The sequence below is a fragment of the Sander lucioperca genome, chromosome 7, assembly GCF_008315115.2.
Source record: "Sander lucioperca isolate FBNREF2018 chromosome 7, SLUC_FBN_1.2, whole genome shotgun sequence".
NCBI lineage: Eukaryota > Metazoa > Chordata > Actinopteri > Perciformes > Percidae > Sander > Sander lucioperca.
The window spans coordinates 19001085-19027389 of NC_050179.1; the positions used below are offsets into that span (position 1 = coordinate 19001085).

Below are 26305 nucleotides of genomic sequence, written 5' to 3' on the forward strand. Positions count from 1 at the left end.
CATTTTATATAGCTTATGGTAATTTAGTTTGATTGGGAACTGTTTTCCTATTGGCTGGAGAAGGTCACATGATAATAGCGGAACGAGTTCGCAGTTTTATATACTGTCTATGGTTCGCAGCCACTGCTGGCAACTTCTCTGCTTACTGTTTGTTGTTATTATTATATCCTGTACTTTACAGACCTTTCAGAAATACATTTTGTATTTTTAAAATGATCATTCCAGTGGTGGACTTTGGCGCATACAGCCTGAGTAAGGAAGATGTTACTGACGACCAGATGCGGAATTTAAGCAAAGAGTTGAAAACAGCTTTTACAGAAGTTGGTTTTGTTTTTCTGAAGAACACTGGGATCACTCAGGAGGAGGTGAGTAAAGCAAATAAAGTGACATTTTTGTATGACGTTTGGTTTGTTGCAGTGGTGGAAAAAATATTCAGAAAAGCTGTAGTTCCACACTGTGAAAATACTCCACTAGGCTAAAGGTAAAAGTCCTGCATGCAAAACCTTACTAAAGTAAAAATGTCAGCTATGCAATAGCCTACTTAACCCTTGTGTTGACTTCCGGTCACATGATCCCGTTTTAAATTTTTGTTTTATATCAGAAAATATGGAATGTAGAAATAAGCGCTGAAAATGTGTAGAAGAAAAATTTAAAACAAAAAAAAGCCAAAACAAACTGAAAAAAGGCGTCAAAAACGTCGGGAAAAAGTGTTAACGTATGTGAAATGTAAATGTATGTAAAGTATGTGTAAGTGAAAGTCAGTGTTTTAGTATTATGATGTTTTGGGTTAATATTACTGTATGCTAAGTTGTGCTAATTTGAATTCCTTTATACTGTATAGCCTACTGTTGGTAATCTACAGCAATGCAATATATTCTAGACCATCCTGCGTTTGTATCTCTAAATTCAACTTTTCATGGTGTCAGAAAAACAGCCCTGTTTTCAGCTTTGTAACGATGCATTTTCCAGCTGATCCAATTTTTTTCAAAATAGATTATTTAGCTTAATTTTCTCGACACTTTAAGGAACAATTTATCCTTTTGTTTCTTCAAACATTCAAAGTCAAAATCACTAAATTTGGAGATGCATGGTTTTCACTGGACAGGAGGGGTATGCAATATTGTAATCTGAAAAGTAACTAAAGAACTCAGACAAATGTAGTGCTTAAAGTGGAAATGCATCTTTTCTCCTGGTGTGTTTGGATAGGTGGATCGTGTTATGGCCCTATCCAAGACATTCTTCCTGCAGCCAGATGAAGTGAAACAACCTTTCAGCAGGAAAAGCTTTGCCAACAATCCCAACCACGGCTGGGTGTCTCTGGAGATTGAGAAGTAGGAATCAGAAAATGAACACAACTTAGCGTGTGCTTGCCTGCACAATTTACTTGTTATACATTTAAATAACTTCTTTTTTTCAGGTTGAATCCACGTCGGCCTGGAGACCTAAAGGAGGCATTCAACTGTTCTTCACTACACCCTGACATTGTAAAGATTCACTATCAAAGATTGACAGACTTTGATCACATAAAAGAGAGAGAAAAAAGATAACTTTATTCTGTATTAGTTTGGAGGTCAAAGTACAAGTTACTCTATAGGGGGTTTATTTGACCAGAGAATGTTCTGTTCTATTTGCAGCCTGATTGATGAATTAATCTGCTAATGTTATCAGCCGACATTGATTTATCAAAGATAATCACCCTCTATCCTTAGACCTTAGATTCAGATCAGGGAAACTCCCCCCATAAAACTGACAAGTTTATTTTTCAAGTGCCCTGCTCAGCCCATATTTCAAAACTGCAGATAAATAGATGTTTCAACTTTCAAATATGAATATCAGTGTCATCCTCAGAAATCCAGTATCTGTCAGGATCTAAATCCGTTCTCTTCTGCTGTAGAAATGGCCATCTGTAAAAGGGTTCCAGGAGATGCAGACGTCTTTCTTCCAGCACTCTACAGAGCTAAGTCTGCGGGTGCTGAGGGTGATGGCCCACAGTCTGGGTCTGAACCCGGAGGTGTTCCTGAGTGCGCACCGTTTAATAGGAAGTATGTACACTCACTACTCTCACTTTGGAGTGTGTTATTGTTGCCTGGGTTCAAGCTGAGGACCGTCAATGAGTCTAGATCAGCTGATGTGTGGCAACACTGTGATCCTTTGTGTATCTGAATGGAGTCTCCTGAGCATGTGTGGTACATCTCACATTCACAAAATTGTATTCTGCTGAGCAGGTGAAAACAAAGAGATCTGCTCACAGGCACAGAGCTGATCGTTTGTAGGGAAGTATAGCATTATCCATGCAGATCCCACTACACAAAAAATTCCCAGCTGGTTTAGTGATTTAAACATTCCTTTAGGGCTGCAACTAATGATTATTTGCATTGTTGATTAATTTGTTGATTATTTTCTCAATTAATCGATTAGCTGTTTGGTCTAAAATAATGTCAGAAAATATTGAAAAATGTTGATCAGTGTTTCCCAAAGCCCAAGATGACGTCCTCAAATGTCTTGTTTTGTCCACAACTCAAATATATTCAGTTTACTGTCACAGAGGAAAGAAGAAACTGGAAAATATTCACACTTAAGAAGCTGGAATCAGAGAATTTTTACTTTTTATGTGTTAAAAATGACTCAAACCGATTATCAAAACAGTTGGCGATCAAGTTAATAGTTGACAACTAATCAATTAATCTTTGCAGCTCTACTTTCCTTGCTCTAAAAACTAACTCACTAAGTTGCAGTGAGTGAGTCTTCTCACTCAGCAGCACAATGTTTGACTTCCACATTGGCTCATATTTACTGGAACAGCACCTCTATTAAAGATATTCTCAGACAGCCAAGCCTTGGTGTACCTTCTTGTTCTTGATTCTCAGGCCCAATGTAAACGCTTGTGATATTAATATACCAGGCAGGTCTTAACAGTGTTGTTGTGTCTCCTCTAGCTGATGAGAATGGCACAACTCTGCGGTCTCTGTACTACCCACCAGTAAACCATGAGAAAGTGAAGGAGGGTCAGCTGCGATGTGGAGAACATTCCGACTATGGCAGCATCACCCTGTTGTTTAGCAGCTCTGAGGGTCTGCAGGTAACACTGCTGACTAGGGCTGGGTATCGTTAAAAAAATCCATTTTAACAAAAAGAAATTACAACATTACACATTACGGCACAAATCTATTTATTTGTTTTTCAGCTGCTACCGCGTGAGCCCCATCTCTGTGCATAACGTAGAGTTTTTCCTGCGTGTCTCTGCGACGTGTAACGTTAGGCAATCACAGAAATGCTACATTTTTATTGGCTGACTTACACTGATGAGATTTATTCCTAAGGTATCGAAATTTGGTATTGAATGACGAGGCATTTTTTTATACTCGATACTAAGGAGGCAATTTGGTCGGTGCATAAATAGTATCAAATTCGGTACCCAGCCCAACCGCTGACATCTCCACTTCTGGATGCAACACAATTACAAACTACCACTTAACCATTGTCTTTAAAGTCGAGGATTACTGTACCAGACAGTTGGAAATTTGTTTTAATATTTGTTACTGTCAAAGAAATCTTTAGGCATGTAATCCACCTGACACTTGTTAACCTTCAGGTGCGAAAACGTTCAGGTGAATTCATCTGTGCTCCCTCCATCCCCGGAGCGGCCCTCATTAATGTCGCTGACCTGATGCAGCGCTGGACCAATGATCAGTTTGTCTCTGTGGTAAGTGGAGAGAAATGTTTTGCAGATGTATATCACATCTGCATAAAAAAGCTTTGGTAGTTTGTTTTACAACGATATGAGAATGAATTAAAAACAAAAAAAAAATGTAAAAGAAAAATGAATAAAAAAAGTATGTGCATGGGATTTAACAAGACAAGTTCAAAGCCTAACTGGTCTACAAGAGGTCCTCTTTTTGCTTGTGAAGATGTCAGCCAAGTAAAGGTGTTTGATAGAATTACAAAGCCCTGTTAGTGCAGCAACAGTGCTTTTACAGTCATTCCTCGGCTGCAATGACAGTGCAGAGACTGAGGGGCAGATGTACTAACGCTTTTGCGCCCACTTCAGGCGTATTTGATTCGCAACGTGCGCGTAAAAGCATGGCGAGGTATGTACAAACAGGCTGCACTGAGGTAAAAGCGCAGACTGCCTGTCGCGGGAACTGAAAATGGCAAATTGTGCTTTTCCGTGTCATGCATATGCATTCACGGGAGGGTCAAGGGGAAAGTGGGACTTTCCCATAAAGAGATGGGAGGGGAAGCGTAAAGTGCACTGTTTGGAAGTTTTCAGCTCTGTCCTGCAGTTGCCACACCCCCATTTTTGGCCACTCATTTCCACAGGTAGTTCACCACACCTTCAACTAATTAGCCTCAATCAGCCACAGACTTCATTAGACAGCACCTGTGCACACAGCCCCTTCTCTTTGTTCAAACCACATGGAGGAATCCTTGCTGCTTGAAATGCTGTGTCTCCTGCCTTGTGTGTGTTATTGCGTTATGTAAGTTTCATACATTTTTACTTTGATGAAATGTTGCTAATGTACTTATAAGGTGAGCGCTAATCTTGCATTCCTTTTGTTTATCTGATGTTTAAAGGTGCTGTTATATTGAGCAGTTGAAATTGGTTTACATTACTCATTTGAGTTACCTGTGTAGGAAATGTGCATTTGATTATTTATATTCATTGTTAGTTTAATAATAACAGCAGATAACTTATGTATTGTTTGTCAATTAAATTAATTATAGCCTTGTATTGTGGCATTGTGAAGCTTATTATATCCCATATCCCTTTTCCCCCTCAGAAACCACACACCCACACATACACCCATACCTTACCTTGATATTACTTGGAATAAAAGAAATTGTGGAAATAAGTGACTGGACTGAACTGTTGTCACGACACCTCCACTGGTCTCAAGCCAGCCACATACACATCCCTCTCAAACCTCCTTTTCATGCACCTAATTATGTATTCCGCGGTATGTACAAAAACCGCCTGTGAAAGCGCGCACATTCCATTCCAGCAGTTGTTAAACTCCCCACTTCATTACAAATATTGGCATCAGGATCATTTCAAACTGTCATAGCATCAGCTGTGGGAATATTGCAGTCTGCACTCAGCCGTATCATAGCACCAGTAGTTAATGCTTTGCTGCAGCGCAATTTACGGTATAGTGGGCGGAGGAAAGCGCTGATTACTCGAACTGCAGGTTTGGTAAATACGATGTAAGCTAAACTATCACAGCATGTGCTTTCTGCGGGTTGGCCATGGCGCTGATAACGGTACATTTGCAAATGTATGTACATCTGGCCCTTAGAGGGCAAATTTGGAAGACCCTGACAACACACTGACCAATCAGAGCAGACTGGGCCTTTTGGGGAGGGGGACTCAAAGAGACAGGTGCTAAAATGGAGCGTTTCAGACAGAGGCTGAGTACAGGTATATTCAGACAGTATGAGAAGTTTTTTTTTTTTAATAAACATTAAAGGTCCTATGACATGCTTCCTTTTGGATTGTTTTATATAGGCCTTAGTGGTCTCCTAATACTGCATCTGAAGTCTCTGTTCCCGAAATTCAGCCTTGGTGCAGAATTACAGCCACTAGAGCCAGTCCCACAATGAGCTTTCCTTAGGATGTGCCATTTCTGTGTCTGTAGCTTTAAATGCTATTGAGGAGGAGAGAGGGGGGGGCATGGTGGAGGGTGGGGGTGTGGTCTTGACCAACTGCCAACTTTGCTTGTTTGCAAGCCATGATATCTCTCTTTCTCATGGGTGGGCCAAATTCTCTGGGTGGGCAACACAAAGGGGAGGTAACCTTCCTCCTTATGACATAAGGAGGAGATTCCAGATCGGCCCATCTGAGCTTTAATTTTCTCAAAGGCAGAACCGGATACCCAGGGCTCGTTTTACAACTATCGCCATTTCTAGCCACTGGGGGACCATAGGCAGGCTGGGGGAACTCATATTAATGTTAAAAACCTCAAAGTGAAATTTTCATGCCATGGGACCTTTAAAGCATGTAAACATGTTCTGGCAGAAACCCCAAATACAAGTATGAACCTTTTAAAAGGAGCATAATATGGGACCTTTTAAGAAATGCTAGGATGATACAAATCCCAGCATAACTACAACTATTAAAGGAGAATTGTGCCGTAGGAAGAAAGAAATGTTTAAGTTCAGCATAATTTTAGTATTTTTATATAATTTGCAGTTGTCTCCTCCCCCTCAGCTCCACAGAGTTGTGCTGCCCCCTGCCGGAGACTCCGGCACACGTCAGTCTCTGGCTTTCTTCGTCCAGCCGGATGATGAGGCTCTGATCACCTGCTGCGACGGCTCCAACAAATACCCCCCAGTTACAGGAGGCGACTACCTCACGGAGCGCTTCAATGCCGCGTATGGAAACTGAATCTCTACCCCGCCCTATTCTGTAGCTAACAGGCAGCCAGTGTAGGGAGGCAAGAATGGGAGTAATGTGCTCCCCTCTTTTTGACCTTGTCAAAACTTGCTTTGAACTAGTTGGAGACAAGATAAACAAGACTGGGCGATACCAAAATATAACTGGTTGCAATAATCAAGGTAGGGAGATATAAAGGTATTATTTGACTTTTTTTTAATTGTAAAGTGTCTTAGGATCTAAAAATTGATTGATCTATACCTGGAATGTATTGTTTTATCATGTTTTGTCTAAAATAATGTCACTTTAGATCCCACACTGTTTTTCCATTTTAAATATGGTGTCAGTGACTCAGTTAATGTGTATGATTAAAAGAGAAGCAAACATCAAACCTGCAAGCTCATTCGTTTTATTGTTCACATTCAAACCTTGTACAACAGTTTAATGAATTTCTCACACAGGACGTGCTTTTTGAAAGGGACATAATATCAACCCATCTACTGTACCTCAATTGCTCAAAAAGATTAACTATCTTTGAGACCTTATTCCATCTGTTGTATTAATCTCTAATGAACATAGTCTTGACCATGTGACTATCTGTAATTTAATTAAAGTTTCCCATCACCTATGAGAGAGACGAGGCCCAATTCAACCCGCTGCAGTTTCGTTACAGTAGCGTAGAGAATAAATAAATTAGAAATGATTCTACCATGAAAAACAAATCAATATTAACACACACACAAACTCACGGTACACATAAAACCACTTTGGAATCCATACAATTATCACTAACACCAGCACACTTAAAGATTTAAATATAATTATCTGTAAACTAAATATGTTCTTCAATCATCTGGTCCACAGGACATACGCATTTTATCTAGGTACAAACTTTGTAAAAAAAACAATAGCTCAGGAAATTTTCAGAGTTTCACAAGAAAAGGTCTGTAAAAACAACTAATTGATAGCTGATAATTATGGGTAACTGCTGCAGTCTGGATCCATCCCAAGATCTTATATAAAACAGAGGTATTAGAGAGCAAAACCAACTGATTTCGAAATATTGATTGATAGTCTATGTTTTAAACCCACATGGTCACATTTTAAAATGAAACCAGTGTGAAAATTAACATGATGAAATGCAAGTTAAGAATACAATATTTTATGGATCCAGAATATTTGCTCTTCTAAGGAAATGTGAGGAATGTCAAATTTTTATATTACTATATGAAAAATGTAAATGGGACCATTTCAATCTTAAGCTAGCAGCACTACATATTATCTAAAGTTAAGTTTGACATTCATTTCTATCAGCTCTATTTAATGAAATAAATAAACGATTTTCAAAGTGTCCTCTAAGAGACAGTGACAATGACCTACAGTGTGCACTAAAAAAAAACATTCACTTTTCAGGCTCCGCCGTTTCTCCCCAAAGCACTTCCCCAGGAGAACAAAGTCCTCGCTGTGATAAAAAGACCAAAATGACAAAAACAAAAGGGTTGATTGTTTACAAAATAACTGGACCAGCTCCACAATTCTGATTTATGCAGCCCCAATGGGCATAAGTGCTCTTAATATTTGGGCACATTTTTCTCAAGTGGTGTTTTGAAAATTCTAAACAAAACTGGAAAATTGGAATCATTACAAGGTGAACACACACATGCACGCTCACTGGCATTCATACAGCACACAGACTAGTGAGGCCCGCTAAGAGTGTCCTGGCACTGGTACATCTGGCTGCTGGTGGCCAGGGGGCACTGGTTGACTGTTTCCTGGTACAAATGGTGCTGGTTCACCTCCAGCTACAGCAGCGCCCGGCTCTGGAAAAAGAGAGTCATATCAGTACAAGTTAATGAGTTGCATTTACATGATCGTGAAGGACAATTGTCCCCTGCCCATTTGCAATTTCTCCTAATGGCAGCTGAGTTTTTGGAGGCTACTACTGGGGGGGCGCAGAAGTTGAAAATGTCTCAATACTGCACCTTTACAAAAGGGGCACCCCACTGATTTTACAAATAAGATTTAGTTTACCTGTCACAAGGAGGACTATTCACCCTGTGAAAACAGTTGTATGATCTATTCTGTGGTTCTAGAGGGAGGTTTCCAAAGTTATGGGAATTATAGGTTCAAGTATTTTTCATATATTCATACTAGGGACTAAAAATCAGGATGTCTTGGCCTCTGCTACTTTGATTGTGACTGTTCTTTTTAAATATCTCTTGTGAGTTCCCGAACTTTATAGAAATGTAATAATAAATGACAGAAGCACCCCTTTAACTGTGAGTGTTATTGTAAAGTTCTGTGCTCTGTGTAGGCATGGGCCGGTATACAATTCTGATGATAACCTTCAGCAAAAATATCACGGTTTCACGATTACAGCTTTAACATTTTTTTTTTTTCTTTTTTCCATTGAACACAATGTACTTTTTTGGGGGGCATTTTTTTAGGCCTTTATTTATATAGGACAGCTGAAGACATGAAAGGGGAGAGAGAGGGGGGAATGACATGCAGCAAAGGGCCGCAGGTCAGAGTCGAACCCGCAGCCACTACGTCGAGGAGTAAACCTCTATATATGGGCGCCTGCTCTACCAGGTGAGCTACCCAGGTGCCCAATGTATTTTATTTTTAAACACACTTCACACTGGCAGGGAGACGGATTACTAAACTGTACTTTCTGTCCTTGACCACTCATAGAAAACAGCTCATACCTTAGGAACGGTATGACAGAAAATGTTAGTGGTTTTGAAACCTTGACTTTTTTTTATACCTTGAAACCGGTAACCGGCCCATGCTTAGCTCTGTGTCAACGCTCCTTGGTTAAATTAAGTTTAGACAACTGTCTTTGCAATGTTATACTTACGTTTGGTCTCAGTTTTTATCCTTTCCATTTCTTCTACTGCCTGAGAAGAGAAAACAAAATGGAAAACGTTAGGGCATCACAAAATACGTGGGAACCTCTGCTCAATTTATTAACGTAAAAATGTTGTAAGAACACAGCAGGACGATAACTGCACATTTACATTTTGACATGCCTTTATATCCCCTGAGCCATGATAAAAACAGCTGAATCTGGGTTTTGTTTGCTTAAACCTGCTCACACATCTCAGACTTGGCAGCAGTAAATGGTGCTGTACATGCACAGAATCTACTGAATTGCATCATGTTTGTGTGTGGTCAACCGTGCTGCTACAAGGAAGTGTCTATCATGCCAACAAATCATGTGAATCATCAATTAGAAATGATTTAAAATCATTTGAACTATGGGTCACTGTGCGGATATTACTCAATCTACTACACCAGCCAAGTGACTGCAGACTATTGATGGAAAACACCTGATTCCTGATTGTATTTCAACTGCAAATAATTCATTTTTTAGTGTACCTGTTGTAGCCCAAACTTCTGAGCATTAAGTTCTTCCTGTTTCCTTTCCAGCTCCTCCCTCTGTTTCTGCAGCTCCACCGACTTCTGGTTAATGTCGAGCTCCTCGTTGACCAGATGCTGTTCGTACTCTCTCAGCTCCTCCTCAGTGTAAAGGGGTTTTTGTTCTAAAGTCTGTGAATGGCGGGAAATTAATTACAGGATGTAATGAATTTGTGTAAACGAAATTGTGTCTTAAATTAGGGAATCTGCAAAAGAACTGTTTACTTCCTTGCATTTGAACAACTTTCATTTTATCATTAAACCAGCCAACTAGTTTTAAAAAGAGAGTAGCTCACAACTTGAATTAATTCTAGATAAAATATGCTAACATGACAGCAATGTAAACCGAATTTTGAGTCAATTCAGTAAACATCAGGCTTGTGCACAATTCAGAAATGAATTGAGAATGACTCCTAAATTCTCGAATTTGAATTAAAGGAAGCAGAATTGCAATTCAATAAAAATTCAGAGAAATTCATATACATAATTTAAGCGAAGTGTTTAACAATGAAGCTTTACAATGTATGTCAGATAAGATTGCATTACATATTCTATAAATGATATTAGCTTGAACTACTTGTACAGATTACATTAACAGGAAATGTTTCCCCGAGCAATGAATGGTAAAAGCTTTAGTCACAGAACAAATAATTAAGTTTGATTTATTGTAATTGTAATTTTGTGGAACATGATGGAACATGACTCCATTTCCCAGAATGCTTATCTATATTTTGGAACAAAATGTATGCAGGGTTGAGGAGTGACTACAGTAGTTACGTGTAATGAAATTATGTTATTAAATTACAAAATTAATGTAATTGTATTTAGTTGTATTACTGAGGTAAAATGTGTAATTCAATTAGTTACTAATCAAATTAAAAGGAAATTGCTTTGCATTGATAAAGTAATCCAAATAAAGTAATCCAAACCACATTTATAATGGGTAACTTATAACAGTAAGCAATTACATTTCCAAAGTAACCTTCCTAACACTGAATGTAGAGATTCAACACATTCTTTCTGTTGTGCGACTGTGTGGAATTTCTTTGAATTGCCATGAATTTAATTCCACTTCCTGTCATTCAAATTCAAATTCAACTTCCTGTGGGGCGGAGTCAATTCAAATTCCAATTCATGAACTGAATGGAGGCCAATTCTGAAATTCTGAATTTTGCACAAGCCTGGTAAACATCATCTTCTCAAGAGAAACCTCACATTCCTGTCTGCGCCTATCAGACGTTTCTATAAAATCTAGCTCTTACCTCCCACTCGTCTTTTTCCAAGAACTCCTCCTTTTTAGTGGCAGCAATGAACTCGCCCAGTGACACAAGTCTGTCTTTATTGGTGTCCACCTGAACATCAACATATGAAGCTGCTTTAATCAACGTGAGTTCAATACATGGTCTACGAGATTAATTGTTGGCCAAAGGAAAGCTTTGAGCTTTCAGCTCCCTGCTAAAGCACTGTCTCTGTTACTGTTTAGCACATCTCAATTTTTCCCATCTTGCACCACTGATAAAGTCTGCAAGTTTGCGTACCATTTGTAATAGAAGTGTGAATCTTTACTGATTTCCCAATTCGATTACGATTAGGCTATCATGTCAGCAATTCGATATCTCGATGCATCTCAATGCATCACGATGCGTCAAATACATGTTTCTATTAAAGCCATATAGGATATTTAATTCATAGCTTTTCAAGCTTCAAAAACTAAACAGTCTGCAGTGCTCTAATACTAAATAAACTGAATACATAAAACTACAGCACTGAGCACTGGCACTTCCTGAATGTGCAAAACATAACAGAATATGTAAACAGAAATAATCGATTATGGCCCGGCCGATTATCGATGCAGCATCGTCCATATCCACGATTCGATGCATCGATTATTTGATTAATTTCAACACCTCTAATTTGTAAAAGTGTCCATTTCTCCATAAATGACAATTTGAGTGATTTCTGACACACTACTGTCCTGATTTTGACACTGCTTGGACGGATAATGTAATTTAGTGTTTAAAAAAAATGGACTGATTCATCATATAGGGGGGATATAACTGAAAACATAATCTTTCACATACCAATGCTGCACTTTAGACAAAACATATAGGGGTAATAATTTTGGAACTATGTTTTGGTGCTAAATAGTCAAACTTACAATAGAATCATAGTCTGAATCATTTTGCTGACGGCAATCAAAGGATGCCTGTATCATTTGTGGGGCCTGATCAGGGCTGATCATTAATGTATCAATAACAGACATGGGGGAGCCTGATGTGTTATTGTGGTGGCTCACCTCATTCATAACATGCTCTCTCATTCGCAATCTCTCTTCCTCCATCTCAACCATGTCGTCTTCTTCATTTTTGGGGTTGTACACCTTCTCCAGCTTGAAGACACACACAGATGCAAATTTAACCTCAAAGGCTTCTTCATTATATATTACATTATCCTAAAACGTGCAGAACCAGGGCAGTTAGCAAAACACATTCATTAACATGAATACCTCTTTAGTGAAAAGAGCCTCAAGTTCATTCTCATCGAAGAAGCCATCTCCGTTGCTGTCTGCAACACAAAACACATGACTGCAATGAACACGTGATTTCATCCATACATAGTGTAGTCACAGGCATATCAGATTACTATTATGTCAACAGTGTGGTTATATGGTGCTCATTGTATCACTGGACTATGCACAAACACATTCAGCAACAATGGTCCTTTTTTTGTCAAGGGGAAGACTCACTAGATTGTAGAATCCCAATTCAATGCTAGATTCAGAACGGGCCGTTTATTTATGATAGATAAGAGTAAAAGATAAGAGTTCATGGCAGACACGTATATTGTCTTTGGTTACCATGGATTTTGAAAAAGGTCTTGGGATCAAAGTTCTCTGGGTCCAAACCGTCTGACTCCTGCCACACCTCCTTCAGCTGGTCTTCACTGCCCTACACACACACACACACACACACACACACACACTAGTGTCAGTTCATCTTCATCTTCATGCACATCATTTCACAGTTTTCTCCTTTAACTTGTATTTTGTGGTTTGTTTTTTATCAACCACCCCATGACCATTCAATTAAAACCTGCTCAACTGACTCCTGTTTTTATTTGTACTTAATTTCAATGTTTCCTAAAACGTCCATACAATTTAAATAATCAACTCATAACTAGTGAAAGTAATAAGAATTCCTCCTAGTTTTCGAAATGAGCTGTAATCTCTATTTGCATCAATGAACAGCAGGAGTCTTACAGGGTGGTTCACTTTGGGATGGTCAGCGTGTTTCTTTTTCATCTCCTCGTAGTGCTGCGCCTCCGTCTTGCGAACCTCCTCATTCATGGTCTTCAGACGTTCCCTCCTCTCATGCTCCTTCATCATCTCATACCTCTTGAACTCATCGTGGCGGCCCTTGTCAAAGGTCTCCAGGTCTTTGGTCGCCTACAAATAGAACAAAAAGTTGAGAGGGGGAAAATTCACACCTGGATTGTACAGTTTATACTGTTACACTCACTTTTCTGGAATTGATTCCAACACAATTGGTGCAATCAGAGTTGTCCTGGTCACGATAAAGCAAACTGCATGGCTGAATGAATATCAGTTTTATTGTTCACCCAGGGTACATGGCATTTAATGAAGTAATGTTCCAGGCAGGATCAATACAACATCGTCCTTGTGATTAGCTCATGCAGTGCAAATTACACAAATGGTTCAGCGATTATATATATATGCAGTGTCTAATGGGAACTGATCATGTACAAATACACCCCTGTTCTGCCATACAAAGCCACTCAGCAGCAGCAATAGCCTGGGTGTTAAGACAGAGTTCTTTATGTCTTGGATAGACTGGTGATTCCTATAACTCTGAAACTGTTGTTTTGGACTGATTTGTGTTACAGGAACTCACAGGTAATTATTTATTCTACAGCCCTGCCGGTGCTCGACTGGTACACAGATAGTTGAGTTTCAAATAAAAGTCTCACAAATAAAGTCCTTTATCAGTATTGTTTGCATTTCACCAAGCAGTCCTAAGGCATAAATAGTAAATAAATGACAGTATACACAACTACACAAAATATTGTCAGACTGACACAGGAAAACATGTCAGAAAACATGTTGCTCTCTCACCGTCAAAGGACATAAAGCTGTGAATGCTTCTAAGTTATTACATCTAAAATCTATAAATTACCGGACTGGTTAATAAAGCTGAAATGTGAGCGGTCCTGAGAATCACAGCTCACTCTTTGAAGCCTGTAATTCTCTTTACGCTCATCCATCCTTATTATAGTAATACTATGTGTTCTTTATTGTGATTATAGGTGTGACTGTGATGCAGTTACATATAAGCAGCAGCACGGTAGTACACACTAACAGTGTAGAGGAACATGGTCAGTATAAGCTTATAAATCGCCTCATCCATCCAAGGGTCTAAGAGATCTGTATCCAAGATAACCTGAGTGTGTGTGGCTGCCATGTGTATATGTGGGAGGTTGTTCAACAACTTCCAGCTATTTGTGCTACTTGATCAGTCAATATGCTCTGGGGCAACAACAGTTATTCCTCTGAGATGAGTCATTCTTTATTTTGGCTGTGTTTGCTGCTTACACTGCCAAAAACATAAACCGCCTGTTATTTTATCAGTGGAGTGTGAAACAACTTCACCTGATGAATGTTCCCCTTTTTAAGTCAACTTTTCTATTAATGAGGAGCCAGAACTACAGCAGCTGAGTAAAGATTCTTCATTAAAAAAAAAAGTCAGATCTGCTACAGTAAAGATCTATTTAGTGAACCGTGTTCAGGTGTTTTTTCATCAGTGCCTGTACCGATTGGATGAGGCGGTCGAGGTCATCCACCTCGAAAGTGTTGGGGTTCAGGTGGTTGAGGTGATCAAACTGTTTCAGCAGGGCCTGGTGGTCCACTGTTCGGCCTGCAAGGAAGGGAATAATTAAAAGTTCTGTTTAACTGTAAAGCAATTAGATGAAGTATTTTGCAGTTGTAGGCACATAAAATGTGAAACAGATCTTTTACTTATTTTAGATAGCAAGCAGTAAAGACAGAGCTCGTGTCATTCAATAAACTAACTTGTTGCTTACTCTTACCCATGTGCTTTCCAAAGATATTTCGTGCTCCAGTAGTTGTTCATCATATAACTGACATACAGCCAGGCTAGCATGCTATTCATGTTTTTAAAGGGTGATGTGACTTCAACCTGTACTTTTGTTCTTTGACTACATTTAATCTAATTTTACAGAACCTTTCACACAGCAAGACAACTTACACTGGCCACTAGAAGTCACTGTTAGCTGTATTACATCGTCTTCCTGTGTCTAAGAGCCACATCATGTACTCAATGACCCAACTGCTGATGTGTATACTATTACAAAACATATTGTGCAACTTCAAGAAGCACAATTGTGCAATTGACACATCAGCAAGCAGGGTCCAAAATTAACTTTTATTTGTCCACCAGCCAAATGGCTAGTGAATGTTAAAATTTTACCAGCCACTTAACCATTGATTTTTGGCTGGTGAGTGAAGCAAAGCTACCAGCCACTTGCATATTTTACCAGCATTTGGCTAGTAGATGTTGCTAATTTTGGACCCTGTCAGCAAGACATGCAGGACACTTACCATTCCCCCCCTGGATGTCATGTTTGACTTTGATGAGCATCCGCAGCCTGTTCATCTCCTCCCTCTTCAGCTCGTCCAGCTTAGTCCGAAAATTGTGGTGGACAAAGTCCAGCTCTTTGGAAAGTTTGCCTTGCTGCAGGCAGAAAATCAACATGCCACAGTTCAATACAAAGTGTTCATGTCAACAAAGAGCTTGCAAAATAATGGCATGTTTAGTGAATGTGCAGACAAACCTTGATGTCATCCATGTTGGCATTTTTGAGCTTTTCTTTAAAGTGGGGGTCTTTCTCGAGGTACTCAATGACTTCCCTGAGGTAGCGGTCATAGTGCAGCCCAGTCTCCTGAAGCAAAAGTCCAAAGCAGTCATCAGTGTTTGTTGAATAGAGTTAGATTTAACTTGTTAATATCTAACTTGACTTCGGGCCATTACGGAAAGCTTTTGTGTCACTTAAGTCTCGCTAATGAACGTTGGCACCTAATTTAACCTGATATTGCTCTTATTTGTTTTGAGAAAATACTACAAAATACACTGAATGTAATTTTCAACCTTTTACCCACAAGCAAGTGTACTTTCCATGTGAAATAGCACTTCCTGGGACATTGTAAGCCCAAATAAATCCCTCCTTTGAATGACTGATGACTTTTTATTTTGGTGTAATTAGCTGTAACACCCATATTTAAATGTGATATTGCCATATAGGACATTGCCCATCTGACTCACAGCACTCTGTGGTGACTCCAGTTCCTCCACTTGAGGCTTCTCCTTGGCCTTGTCCACACTGATAGGCACTGACTGGATACACAGCCACAAACTCAGCAGAATCAGCCCACAATGGACCAAGGATGTACCCTTCACCATCTGGTTAGATACATAAATGAAGAAAAATAGGGCAAATCATAATTTTGAGATGTGACATGAAAATGGTACGTCGCTCATGGAGTTTTTTATATATATATATATATATATATATATATATATATATATATATAAATAAATAAATAAATAAATAAATAAATAATTGTACTGAAAATGTTCTTAGGCCAACATGTAGCTAGTGTGGGCAGATGCTCATTACAAGAGACAACACCCTCAGTTTCCCAAGCATTGTAAAAGTGGTATAACTTAACCTGCAGACAATATGCGATCAGGTTATGCAAGTTACAAAAGCAACGAGCAAAAGACTGTGCAGCACACGTGTTTAGTGGATAAATACGCAGCGAACTTACTTTAAAACAGTTCCTCTATCATAGCCTTATACACTGAAAGAGTGTCGACTCACATGATAAACCCACAAGCTAACGGTATCATTTAAGGAACAGGTTGTTTAGAGAAGATGGTTGCTAGTTAATTCATTATCCCATAGCTGTAGAAAAGCTACAAAACAAGCCTTAGCATATGTAGTAAACTGCAATGATAAATTACATTTCATGTAAAATACCATTTACTTGTAAAGTGACACTTACTTTAAGCTCTTCTTTTTTACTCTTCACGCGCTTTAACCGTTTAGTTCTCCTCAAAGTGCCTGAGCTTCATTAGAGCTTGTTTACAGCTGTCATCTACCGCCAATACAAGCTACAACCTACAGAAAAAAAAGGTTGCGATCACCATGGCAACGCCCCGCCTTTGACGCTCCTGATTGGGCAGAAAAGTATACTTTCTCTGTAAAACAGTCGCGTTGAGAGCTGATTGGGCGCTCGACCTGTAAGTCAAAGTGTATCAAATTGTCAACCCGTGGCTTAAGGTGCGTTGAGCCAAACTGTACGTGGCGTTCATGAACCCTGAGGGCGGAGTTAGTGTTTGATGGAAAAACCTTATTCATATTTTAAAACACATACCTAATTATATACTTGTACACGACAGCAAAGGTCCAGTGCAAATTAAATGAACTGAGATGGAAAATACTTATCATTTCAATGGGATTGTTGTGATTCCCTTGGTGTTGTTGGCCAAAATTAGTGCGTGCACCAGACTATAATGCTGCGATTTAGAGAAATTATATCTCTAAATATAAGCCATTATTGTTATTTACCATTATTTGCCATTATTTATTTATGTTACTTAAAATACACAAAACATACAGATGTATTTATATCCATAGCAAATTGTTATTTTGTATGAATTATTATTTTTTTCTTCATATTTTTGACATTGATACATTTTGTGCTACTTTTTATAACAATTTTTATGGCTGGTTACAAACCTAATGTAATGTCAAGATCATGTAAACAGTACTGTAGCAGTATACAGTAATTGTGGGTAAAGTAGGGCTGAACGATTAATTGCATTTGCGATAATATCGCGATATGTTAAAACGCGATTTCCTAATCGCAAAGGCTGCGATTTGGTCACATGACTCGCGAGAGCAAATCAGTCTGCACTCAGCAGAGAAAGCATCAACTAGCACGCTAACGCTACGCCGTACCTTGAGCTGATTTCTGTCATTCAAACAACTCTGAGTTGTAGTTTAAAACTTTTACAGCCATTTGAATAAAATTAAGTGTTTTATTCAGACTCGAGTCCATACATGCAGTTAATGGATACAGGCACACAGAACTGAAGGCTCGGTTGGCAACGATTAGCTCCGGTTAGCGGTTAGCTCCGTTATAAAGATATGAGTGGAGGAGCTGCCACTGAGAGGGGTAACAACCAGACTGATAAATGACGTTCGGGGTGCTTTCACAGCAGCGTGGCCGCAGTGTTTCAACAGTTTTATTAGTACAGTTAATCCCACGGCAAGAACACCAGCAACTAGCTAACGTAACATAGCCTCTCTGAGCAAGTGCACACGGCAGCACGCAACTTCACGAGGGGGAGGGGCTGGAGGCAGCTCCTCTCTGTGCACTGTAAAAAATTACACTGTTGTGTGTGTGTGTGTGTGTATGTATATATAGATATATACTATATACTATATTTTTACTTATTTAACTGTCTAGTGTGTAATTGTGTGTTCATACTATAAATTATATTATTATTCTTTGTTGAATAATACAGAAGACTAAGAGCTTAAAAAAGTAATCGAATATCGAATCGCAATGGCAATATTTGGGAAAAAAAATCGCAATTAGATTATTTTCAAAAATCGTTCAGCCCTAGGGTAAAGTGTGATCTCTAGTGAAAAATGTTTACAAGAGAAACAAAAAAATCAATAGTACATCAGAAAAATGATTATTACATTACACATAAATGAATGCTTTAAATGGTAAAGGCCGAACATTAGTTTGTCTGATAAATAAGTGTTAAATGAACCCTGACTTTCAAATTGCATATATACAGTAGCCACCCACACAGAGCCCATTTTACTAGTGGTGAAAAAAGTATACAGAATGTAAAAACTATCCTGTTATAAGTCATGCAATAAAAATGTTACATAAACAAAAGTACTATCATCAAAATGTACTCAGAATATCACATAGAAGTACTCATGCAGCAAAGTGGCCCCTGACATTGTTATATTATTGTCTATGAATTGGGGTTGTTATCACTAATAAAATAAACTGCATTTTAAAGGCATACTATGTAACTTTTCCCTCTTCAGTCCCCCTACAGGTTGTCTCATTGGAACTACAGTCGCGTGAGCTGTAGTTCCAACTAGACAACCTGTAGGGGGACCGAAGAGGGAAAGTTACATAGTACACCTTTAAGGTGGTGTTCAGTGGTGAAATGTAACCGAGTACAGAAACTCAAGTACTGTACTTTTGTATAATTTTGAGGTACTTTAGTATTTTCATTTTATGGAAGCCAATATAGCACTTTTTACTCCACTACATTTATTTTAAAGCTTTAGTAACTTTACAGATTCAAATTAATAATACAAAATAAAAATCGAGTAATAATTAATGAAGTATTATTATAGTACCCAACAGTATACAAAGTAGTTTAAATTAGCTCCACCTTCAGCAGCTGCAACATTAGTGATGCTACAGACTTCTGCATTGTGGTATTGCTACTTCTGAGTACTTCTTCCATCACTGGTGGTGTTGTAGGGTTGCATAAAATATGCTGAACTTATCCTGAACTCTTGTGTACAATCTTTTTTGTGTGTTATTATTTATCTTTATTTCTTTGCTTTGCTTCTGTTTTTACCCTTTTTTAAGCACTTTGGGATTGATTTTTTTCAATAAAAAGTGCTCTACAAATAAACTGTATTATTATTATTATTATTATTATTATTATTACATTCTACATAAACATTATTTATTTCTACACTAAGTACTTTAGTCCACACGGTGGCGATGTTTTACCATTTAATCTTCAGTGAAGCGACCCAGCCAAGCAGAACCGCCAACCGTGTCCAACCAAAACTCCGTGTAACCACCTCAACAGGAACTGACGTCTCTTCGGTGCAAGTGGATGGAAAAAAAATGCAGCTGCAGGAAAAATGGCTCCAAACACCACACCGCTAAAAGGTGAGACATTTACCTTTTTACAGTAGATGTCTGCGTGCTAAAGTTTTAGCTTGTAGTTGCCTGAAACCGGTAGTTGCAACTCCGTTGTATCCAGCCGTTCCCCGTTTGATAAAACCTGCATTTCTTCCTTGTTGTGGGCAGGACCGAAGCAGTTGCCTTGGTACTTTTAAATTAATAAATCAGTGCCCCTCAAAGTACGGAGTAGTCATGTAAGTTATCTTTGTGTTGCTAAATTCGGTTTACGTTTCTGTGAACGATATGTTTGTCTATTTTTGAGTACCGTTTTGTTAGGTTTAGCGGCTAACTTAGCATCAACAAAGTCAAAAGTTAAAGTTCCAACCGCTATCAAAAGTATCAAGAAGTAGCATTTGATCGGGCTAGCCGGGTTAACGTTAGTTTGCTTGTTGACTTTCTTATTATCTGTTGAAAGTCAGTCCTATCTGATATTAGCAACCAGCTAGGTCCTATTTTAAGATGTGTAACGCTACAATGTGAGAAAAACAAACGTTCATGCGACTTATTGACAGTTCACAACGCATCATTTTGTGTCAGGTGAGCATCAGCCGACAGGTTAGCTCGCTAACCGAGTTTTATTAGTTAGTAAACCTTTAACGTTGTGTTTTAAAGCCTAACGTTACTGCTCATGTATTCTGCAGCGTTAGCTTCTAACAGGCTGTGTTACTAAAACAGACATATCACATTTCCTTCGGTTGAATTTATATTGAATGTCTTCCAAAAAGTGATTTTACAATACTCCAGTGCTAACCATTAACACTTGGTATCAGATGAAACAGTGTTTAACCCCAAAGTCATTACGAATGAACATTTTAGATTTCTATCTAATTAAAATGCAGGGATTAACATTATATAGTCTGAATAACAAACGTACAAGTCTTCTTTTAGATGACAACTAACTAGAGATGAAAACTCACACACACAGCAGGAATTCAAACTGAATAGGACCTGCTTGTGTGTAGTGATCGCATGTTACTTTGCTTATGACAATCACCAAATGTGCAATTCCGTGTTCAATTAAAGGTCTTACAGTAGGTGTTACTTTAGATGGATGTGTGAATATAAGAATAGGACACAATTGTTGTCAGAATTAGCCTGCTGGCCAAGTGAACAACATTTGGGATTTCACTCCCCCAGTGGTCCTGTCAGTTTTTGTTTATTTTTATAGACTTAATGTTCTGCACAGGCGAGCCTTAGCAATAGACATTCCTGTACAGGAAAAAATAAGTTTTAGTGTATTGTTAACTTTCCCAACAACCAAGACAACATATCTTAGAAATCTATGAACTTGACCTGGTTACTTATTTTCCTTTTTAAAGATGTTGTACTGTACTTTGATCGGCTGTACAGTGTATTGCTAACATCGGCACTTTTGCACAGCTACTGGAAGGAAAAACTCTTACTTAGTCCCATTAGGTCTTGATAAGTCGACAAATTTGGTCTTATACAATAGTCAGATGCCAATATAAACCCTGAAACAGGTTTTGCTTGCTGTAATCATTCCTCCTGTCATTAGGAGATCCCGTCCTAATCCACAGTCTTCATTCTGTGCCAAAATGTATTCCAGTGTATCTGAAGCAGTCTGTGTAAGTATAGTCTCATATTGCCAGTGCTATCTCCACAGCGCTGTGGATATCTTTCAAACTTAGTCTTTTTAAATCCCCCCTTTGTGTTTCCTCGGGCAGTCTCTTGAGAGTAACACAAACAGGGGTTTGTATACTAAAATGACAAACTTTGCAAGATATCCACTTGATTTGACTTTGCATCAAGTTGGCCTGTACTTTGGATTGTATTTTTGCACAAAACAAGGACTGTGGATTTTGTCCCCCATCACTTTGAAATTGCTTAAAGAACACTCTCTTCAGAGTCAATATGAACAGGAGAAATTACTACTACAGCAAAACCTGTTGCAATGTATAAATGGACACCTAACTGTTGTTTTAAACTAGACTTGAACATTTTGGAACCTATTCTTTAATCTCTAATTCTAATGTAAACCCCCCAAGTTTCCGAATATATCCAATATGTCTGAATTTTGGCGATATATATAGATATATATTTTACATTTGATGGAATGATGCTGCCATAAAAAAGTGGAATGGTTTGCATATATTTAAACATAATTTAGCTTAATTGAAAATCTGGAACAAGCTGATAAAGAATGTATATGTGATGCTGTCAGACAGTGCGAAATAAGATGACTTTACAACCTTAAATCTACCTAAAGGGCAAATTAAACTAAACTGTTTGTTAAGGGGTTAACAAAACCATGATTTGTCAAACCATCAAGCAAATTATCTGGAAACTCTTCAGACCCTCCAGTCCAATTTGTTATTCTGACCTCAGCATCCTTAAATCTTTTCACTCAATCAAGCATTTTCATTGGAGGCTCATGGATTGGGTATCTGTTGTCTCCTGAATACTTTAAAAGTAGTAATGTCATGTTGAATTAAGCTCTTACAGGACCTGGACTCTGCCATCCTTTGCCATGGTGCAGTGCAACAGAGTATTTGTCTTGGCTGCAGTTGGCTTTTCTCCATAAGTGGGGCATTCCTCCTTTATATGTCTCCTGTTGCCATATATGGACTTTAAGCATATGGCTATCTTGATTCAGGATCTTATGTGTTTAGCCATGGTTTTGGTTATCTTAGTGTGGCTTGAGTCCCGTTGAATCTCTGTTGTTAAAACATCATCGCCCCCTTGTCGTTTTCTCAGCCTTTCTTGAATTGGAACTATATTGGATTGAGCGGTCCAATCTGCAATGATCTACAGTGCAAACAAAACAAAAAATCAAGACTAATGTTTATGAACTTAAATCACATTCTTTTGTTTCTCAGATTGACCCAGTGTTTACATACATACTTAGGAACTCTGCTGTTTATTGTCTGGCTCAGTGTGTTAACTGGACACTTGGCAGTAACAGTAAGGGTCTCTGACCTTTTGGTTATGGAACCGTGACTTAAACTACTAAGCGCCAGTCTGTCAGAGCACGCCTTCTAACTGTGTGCAAAATCAATAATATTCGGATGAACTACTTTGGTCAGAGCATGTGACATTTTTGCACAGAATTAAGTCATCAGTGACAGCAGGTGCCAAAAGATGATGCTCTTTTCTTTTATGCATTTAGTGTCCCAAAGCTGTGTTCTTGGCAAAGTTGGCACTAAGCTCTCCTAGTCAAATGCTTAATGAATGCAGCCACATTGTCACTGCCTGCTGGTGTTAGCACAGCTGATAATACAATCTTGGGCCATGGTGCTAACATAATGCTAACAGAGTGAGAGAAAGCCAGAGGAAGAGAGAGAGACCCTTTGGGCTGCTTAGCATGCCAAATTCCTCAGCTGCACAATAGTGCTAGGCTAGCCTGAGCCCCAGCACAGCCAGCCTTCTCTACCACAATGGGAGGGGAAGCTCAGGAGAGGCCGGTGACGCCTGGGGAGGGAAGGAACTCACTCAACCCTGAGGCTGTGATCGGTCGATGAATGGTCGCTTTGAGAAGGCGCTGTGTCATTTTAGGACCACAAGACACTGTTTTTCTCATCTTATAGACATGCGGTACCCTTGGCACCTTCCTGTTGTGGGCTAACCATAAATTGTGAAGATTATCAAGAATGGAAGATGCCCTCGTTTGGCATCAACTTTGGGTTTTTGAGGGTTAGTCGGAAAAACCAAGCAGTTTGATGACATCACCTTGGGATGGGAGAAAATAGTTGGCAGATTAATTGATAATAAAACAATTATTGTTTAGTGACTGTCACACAGCTTTGTAAGTTAACTGCATGCCAATAAGTGGTGAGTCATTATGTCAACTCCTTGTTATAAATCATTTGCACAATCGTTTGATTTAGTCTTTTTTTGGTATGTGGTCAGCCCGGCTCCTTGGTTAAACAATTGCACTGTGCACCTTGCAATGTCAGAATCAGAATCAGCTTTATTGGCCAGGTTTGCGTAAACAAACAAATTTGACTCCGGTTAATCTTTGCTCTCAAAGTACAACACTCGCTTAACATATATAGAATAAAAACAGAAAGGACAGTAAGAGAAATATAAAAAAAATACTGTTAAGTATGCAGTATAACAATACAATAGAATTTACAAAAAATATACAATAACAATTGAAGAGAGGGAAGGAATAGTGCAATATCAGTATGGTCTGAGATTTAAGATTGAAATATAAATATAGTGCAAGGCAGTTCAGTGCAATGGTAATATATTAATAACAATATTGTAATTGTAAGATTGAACTATACATGAAGTAGATGAGCAGAACAGTGTTGATTGACTTTGTTCAGTGTAAGGGTGGGGGCTATTTCTGAGCGTTCAACAGAGTGACTGCTTGGGGGAAGAAGCTGTCTTTGTGTCGGCTGGTTTTGGCGAACAGTGCCCTGTATCGCCTACCAGAGGGAAGGAGGTTGAACAGTTTGTGACCAGGATGTGAGCGGTCTGCAGAGATTTTTGCTGCCCTTTTCCTGACCCTGGACCGGTACAGGTCCTGGATGGAGGGAAGGTCAGCTCCAATGATCCTCTCTGCAGCCCTAATTGTCCGTTGCAGTCTGACCCTGTCCCATTTGGTGGCTGACCTTCTCCCCTGTCGAGGTGAACAACATAGAGGCACACAAATAGAGGAGAGCTTGTTGCGAGGGAGCTGATCAATTTACATGTCATGAACATGCTGAAAATGTAACATGTGCTTGTTATGTAAATAATTGATGCCCTTGACTCCAAAACAAGTAATTATTGGGTTTGACAAAATTGGCACCAAGTCAATAAGCAATTGAAAGCCTGGTAACAGCAACTTCTTTTGACATAGGCTAGATTCTGTCCACATCCAGTCAATAAAAATGTTTGTGTGACTGGGAATTATAAATAATATATTTGTGGTATGATTTGCTAGTATAACCTCAAAATGTTTCTAAATGATATACCGACTGCTTTGACCCCCTCATGATGTCAATTATCGAAATGTTTTTTTCCCCTTTTTAAGGTGTTTAAAGATCTGCCACGCAACCCTTTGAGCCACACTGACTTAGAAGCCGTCATACTCATGGCACCTTCCAGTTGACAGAATGGCCCAGATATCGAGTGGTAATGGGTTCAAGGTGGATGTCCCCCAGCCAAAGGGGGTTGTGGGTAAAGAGGAAGCCCTCCGCATGGAGGAAGAAGCTTTTGCAAAATTGCGAAGGGATAAGAGGCACACTCTTTCAGCTTCAACATCCTCATCTTCCTCTGCAGCATCCTCATCCTCCTCAAAACCGCAACCATCTAGATCTACCACTACTGCTCCTCTACCTTTACCCTGTACTAGTAGACCTGAAAGAGACCTCATTGTCTTCCCAGAGACCAAGAAGCAGGCAGAGCAGGACAAGTTCAGGGATATCGACGTGGACAAGCTGACCAATGAGGAACTTGAAAAGCTCCTGCTGGATGAAAACTTTGGGGTTAACAGCAAAGCGCCCCGTCCCTCATCGCTACTGGGGTTTAACCTCAGTGCCTCCTACCCTGGAGGCCATCCATGTAGCTCCTCTCCTTTCCAGAGTGGCCAGTGGACACCTGTTCTGTCCACACCATCTAACTCTAGTGTGTCCACTCCCACCCATCAGCCTTCCCCAATGTTCCCCTCTGCTCCATTCCCCAAACCAGGCACATTTCAGAATGGCTTCACTCCAACCATGTCGCCCTTCATGACCCTGACGGCACAGCCGACATCCTTCATGCCCTTCACTCCCATCCAGCCTGCTGCTGCCATGGTCTTCACACAGCCAGCAGTGGACCCAGAGATGGCCAAACTGTTTGACAAGATTGCCAGCACCTCAGAATACTTGAAGAATGGCAAATCGGCCAGCACTGACCTAGATTCCTCTCAAGCGGGCACAGCTTCTCTGGCGCCCAACCCACCACCCCAGCAGCCAGCAGCGATGGAATCTTCAAGCATCAGCCGCTTTGACTGGCTCGATCTGGACCCGCTCACAAAGCGTAAAGCTGAAAATGAGGAAGCATCCCTGGCATCAGGAGACACTGCACAGACGGTACCAGGAGTCGCAGGGGATCCTTGGGATGCAGTTCTTGAGACTGAAGGGAACAGTAGTAGCAGCAGCCCCCAGCTGGAGGTGAAAGCATCGCTGTCAGTTCGAGGGAGGAGAGCATCAACAGGAGCGGCTGTCACTAGGAGTCACTCGCTCAACATCCCAGGGACCTCCTCACAGCACAAACCAAACAATCAGGTAGGATCGCAGTAAAATGTAAATGTTTAAAAAATGGAACTCTCTTCTTACCTTTTACATTTCAGTGAAAGTCTGCAGAGACTTCTATAGGCCTTTTCACAGTACACATTTTTGCATGTCATAGCAGGAATATTATTAGCACAATTTTCTGCCAGTGCTTTTGTAATTTTACATCAGGAATGTCTGTCTACTGTCTTGCCAGTGCTCTTCTTACTGGTTAGAAGTGGAAAGGGCTCA

The 26305-nt window shown here is 39.5% G+C and overlaps 3 protein-coding genes across 4 annotated transcripts in view; 2 read left to right on the forward strand and 1 right to left on the reverse strand.

The window, feature by feature from the left end:
* Positions 1 to 91: 91 nt before the first annotated feature.
* si:dkey-10o6.2 (uncharacterized protein LOC100124608 homolog) lies at positions 92 to 7091 on the forward strand. Its single transcript, XM_031295236.2, has 7 exons — positions 92 to 365; positions 1207 to 1331; positions 1418 to 1484; positions 1895 to 2042; positions 2937 to 3079; positions 3593 to 3703; positions 6209 to 7091. The coding sequence occupies exons 1-7, from the start codon at positions 213 to 215 to the stop codon at positions 6383 to 6385; spliced, it is 924 nt and encodes a 307-aa protein (XP_031151096.1). The 5' UTR covers positions 92 to 212; the 3' UTR covers positions 6386 to 7091.
* LOC116046814 (nucleobindin-2) lies at positions 6769 to 17036 on the reverse strand. Its single transcript, XM_031295234.2, has 13 exons — positions 16893 to 17036; positions 16150 to 16287; positions 15662 to 15769; positions 15429 to 15561; positions 14621 to 14724; positions 13053 to 13238; positions 12651 to 12741; positions 12300 to 12358; positions 12090 to 12182; positions 11056 to 11145; positions 9755 to 9925; positions 9234 to 9273; positions 6769 to 8193 (listed from the first exon to the last, which is right to left on the reverse strand). The coding sequence occupies exons 2-13, from the start codon at positions 16285 to 16287 to the stop codon at positions 8081 to 8083; spliced, it is 1326 nt and encodes a 441-aa protein (XP_031151094.1). The 5' UTR covers positions 16893 to 17036; the 3' UTR covers positions 6769 to 8080.
* Positions 17037 to 19706: 2670 nt separating this feature from the next.
* The window catches only part of pik3c2a (phosphatidylinositol-4-phosphate 3-kinase, catalytic subunit type 2 alpha), a 47536-nt gene continuing 40937 nt past the window's right edge, over positions 19707 to 26305 (forward strand). Inside the window, exons 1-2 of one of the 2 annotated variants that reach the window (XM_031295237.2) lie at positions 19707 to 19835; positions 24832 to 26068. In XM_031295237.2, the coding sequence (XP_031151097.2) occupies positions 24914 to 26068 (1155 nt within the window). In that variant the 5' untranslated portion in view covers positions 19707 to 19835; positions 24832 to 24913. Of the gene's footprint in view, positions 20045 to 24831; positions 26069 to 26305 lie in introns of both variants that reach the window. The other variant, XM_036002936.1, reaches the window with a different exon arrangement.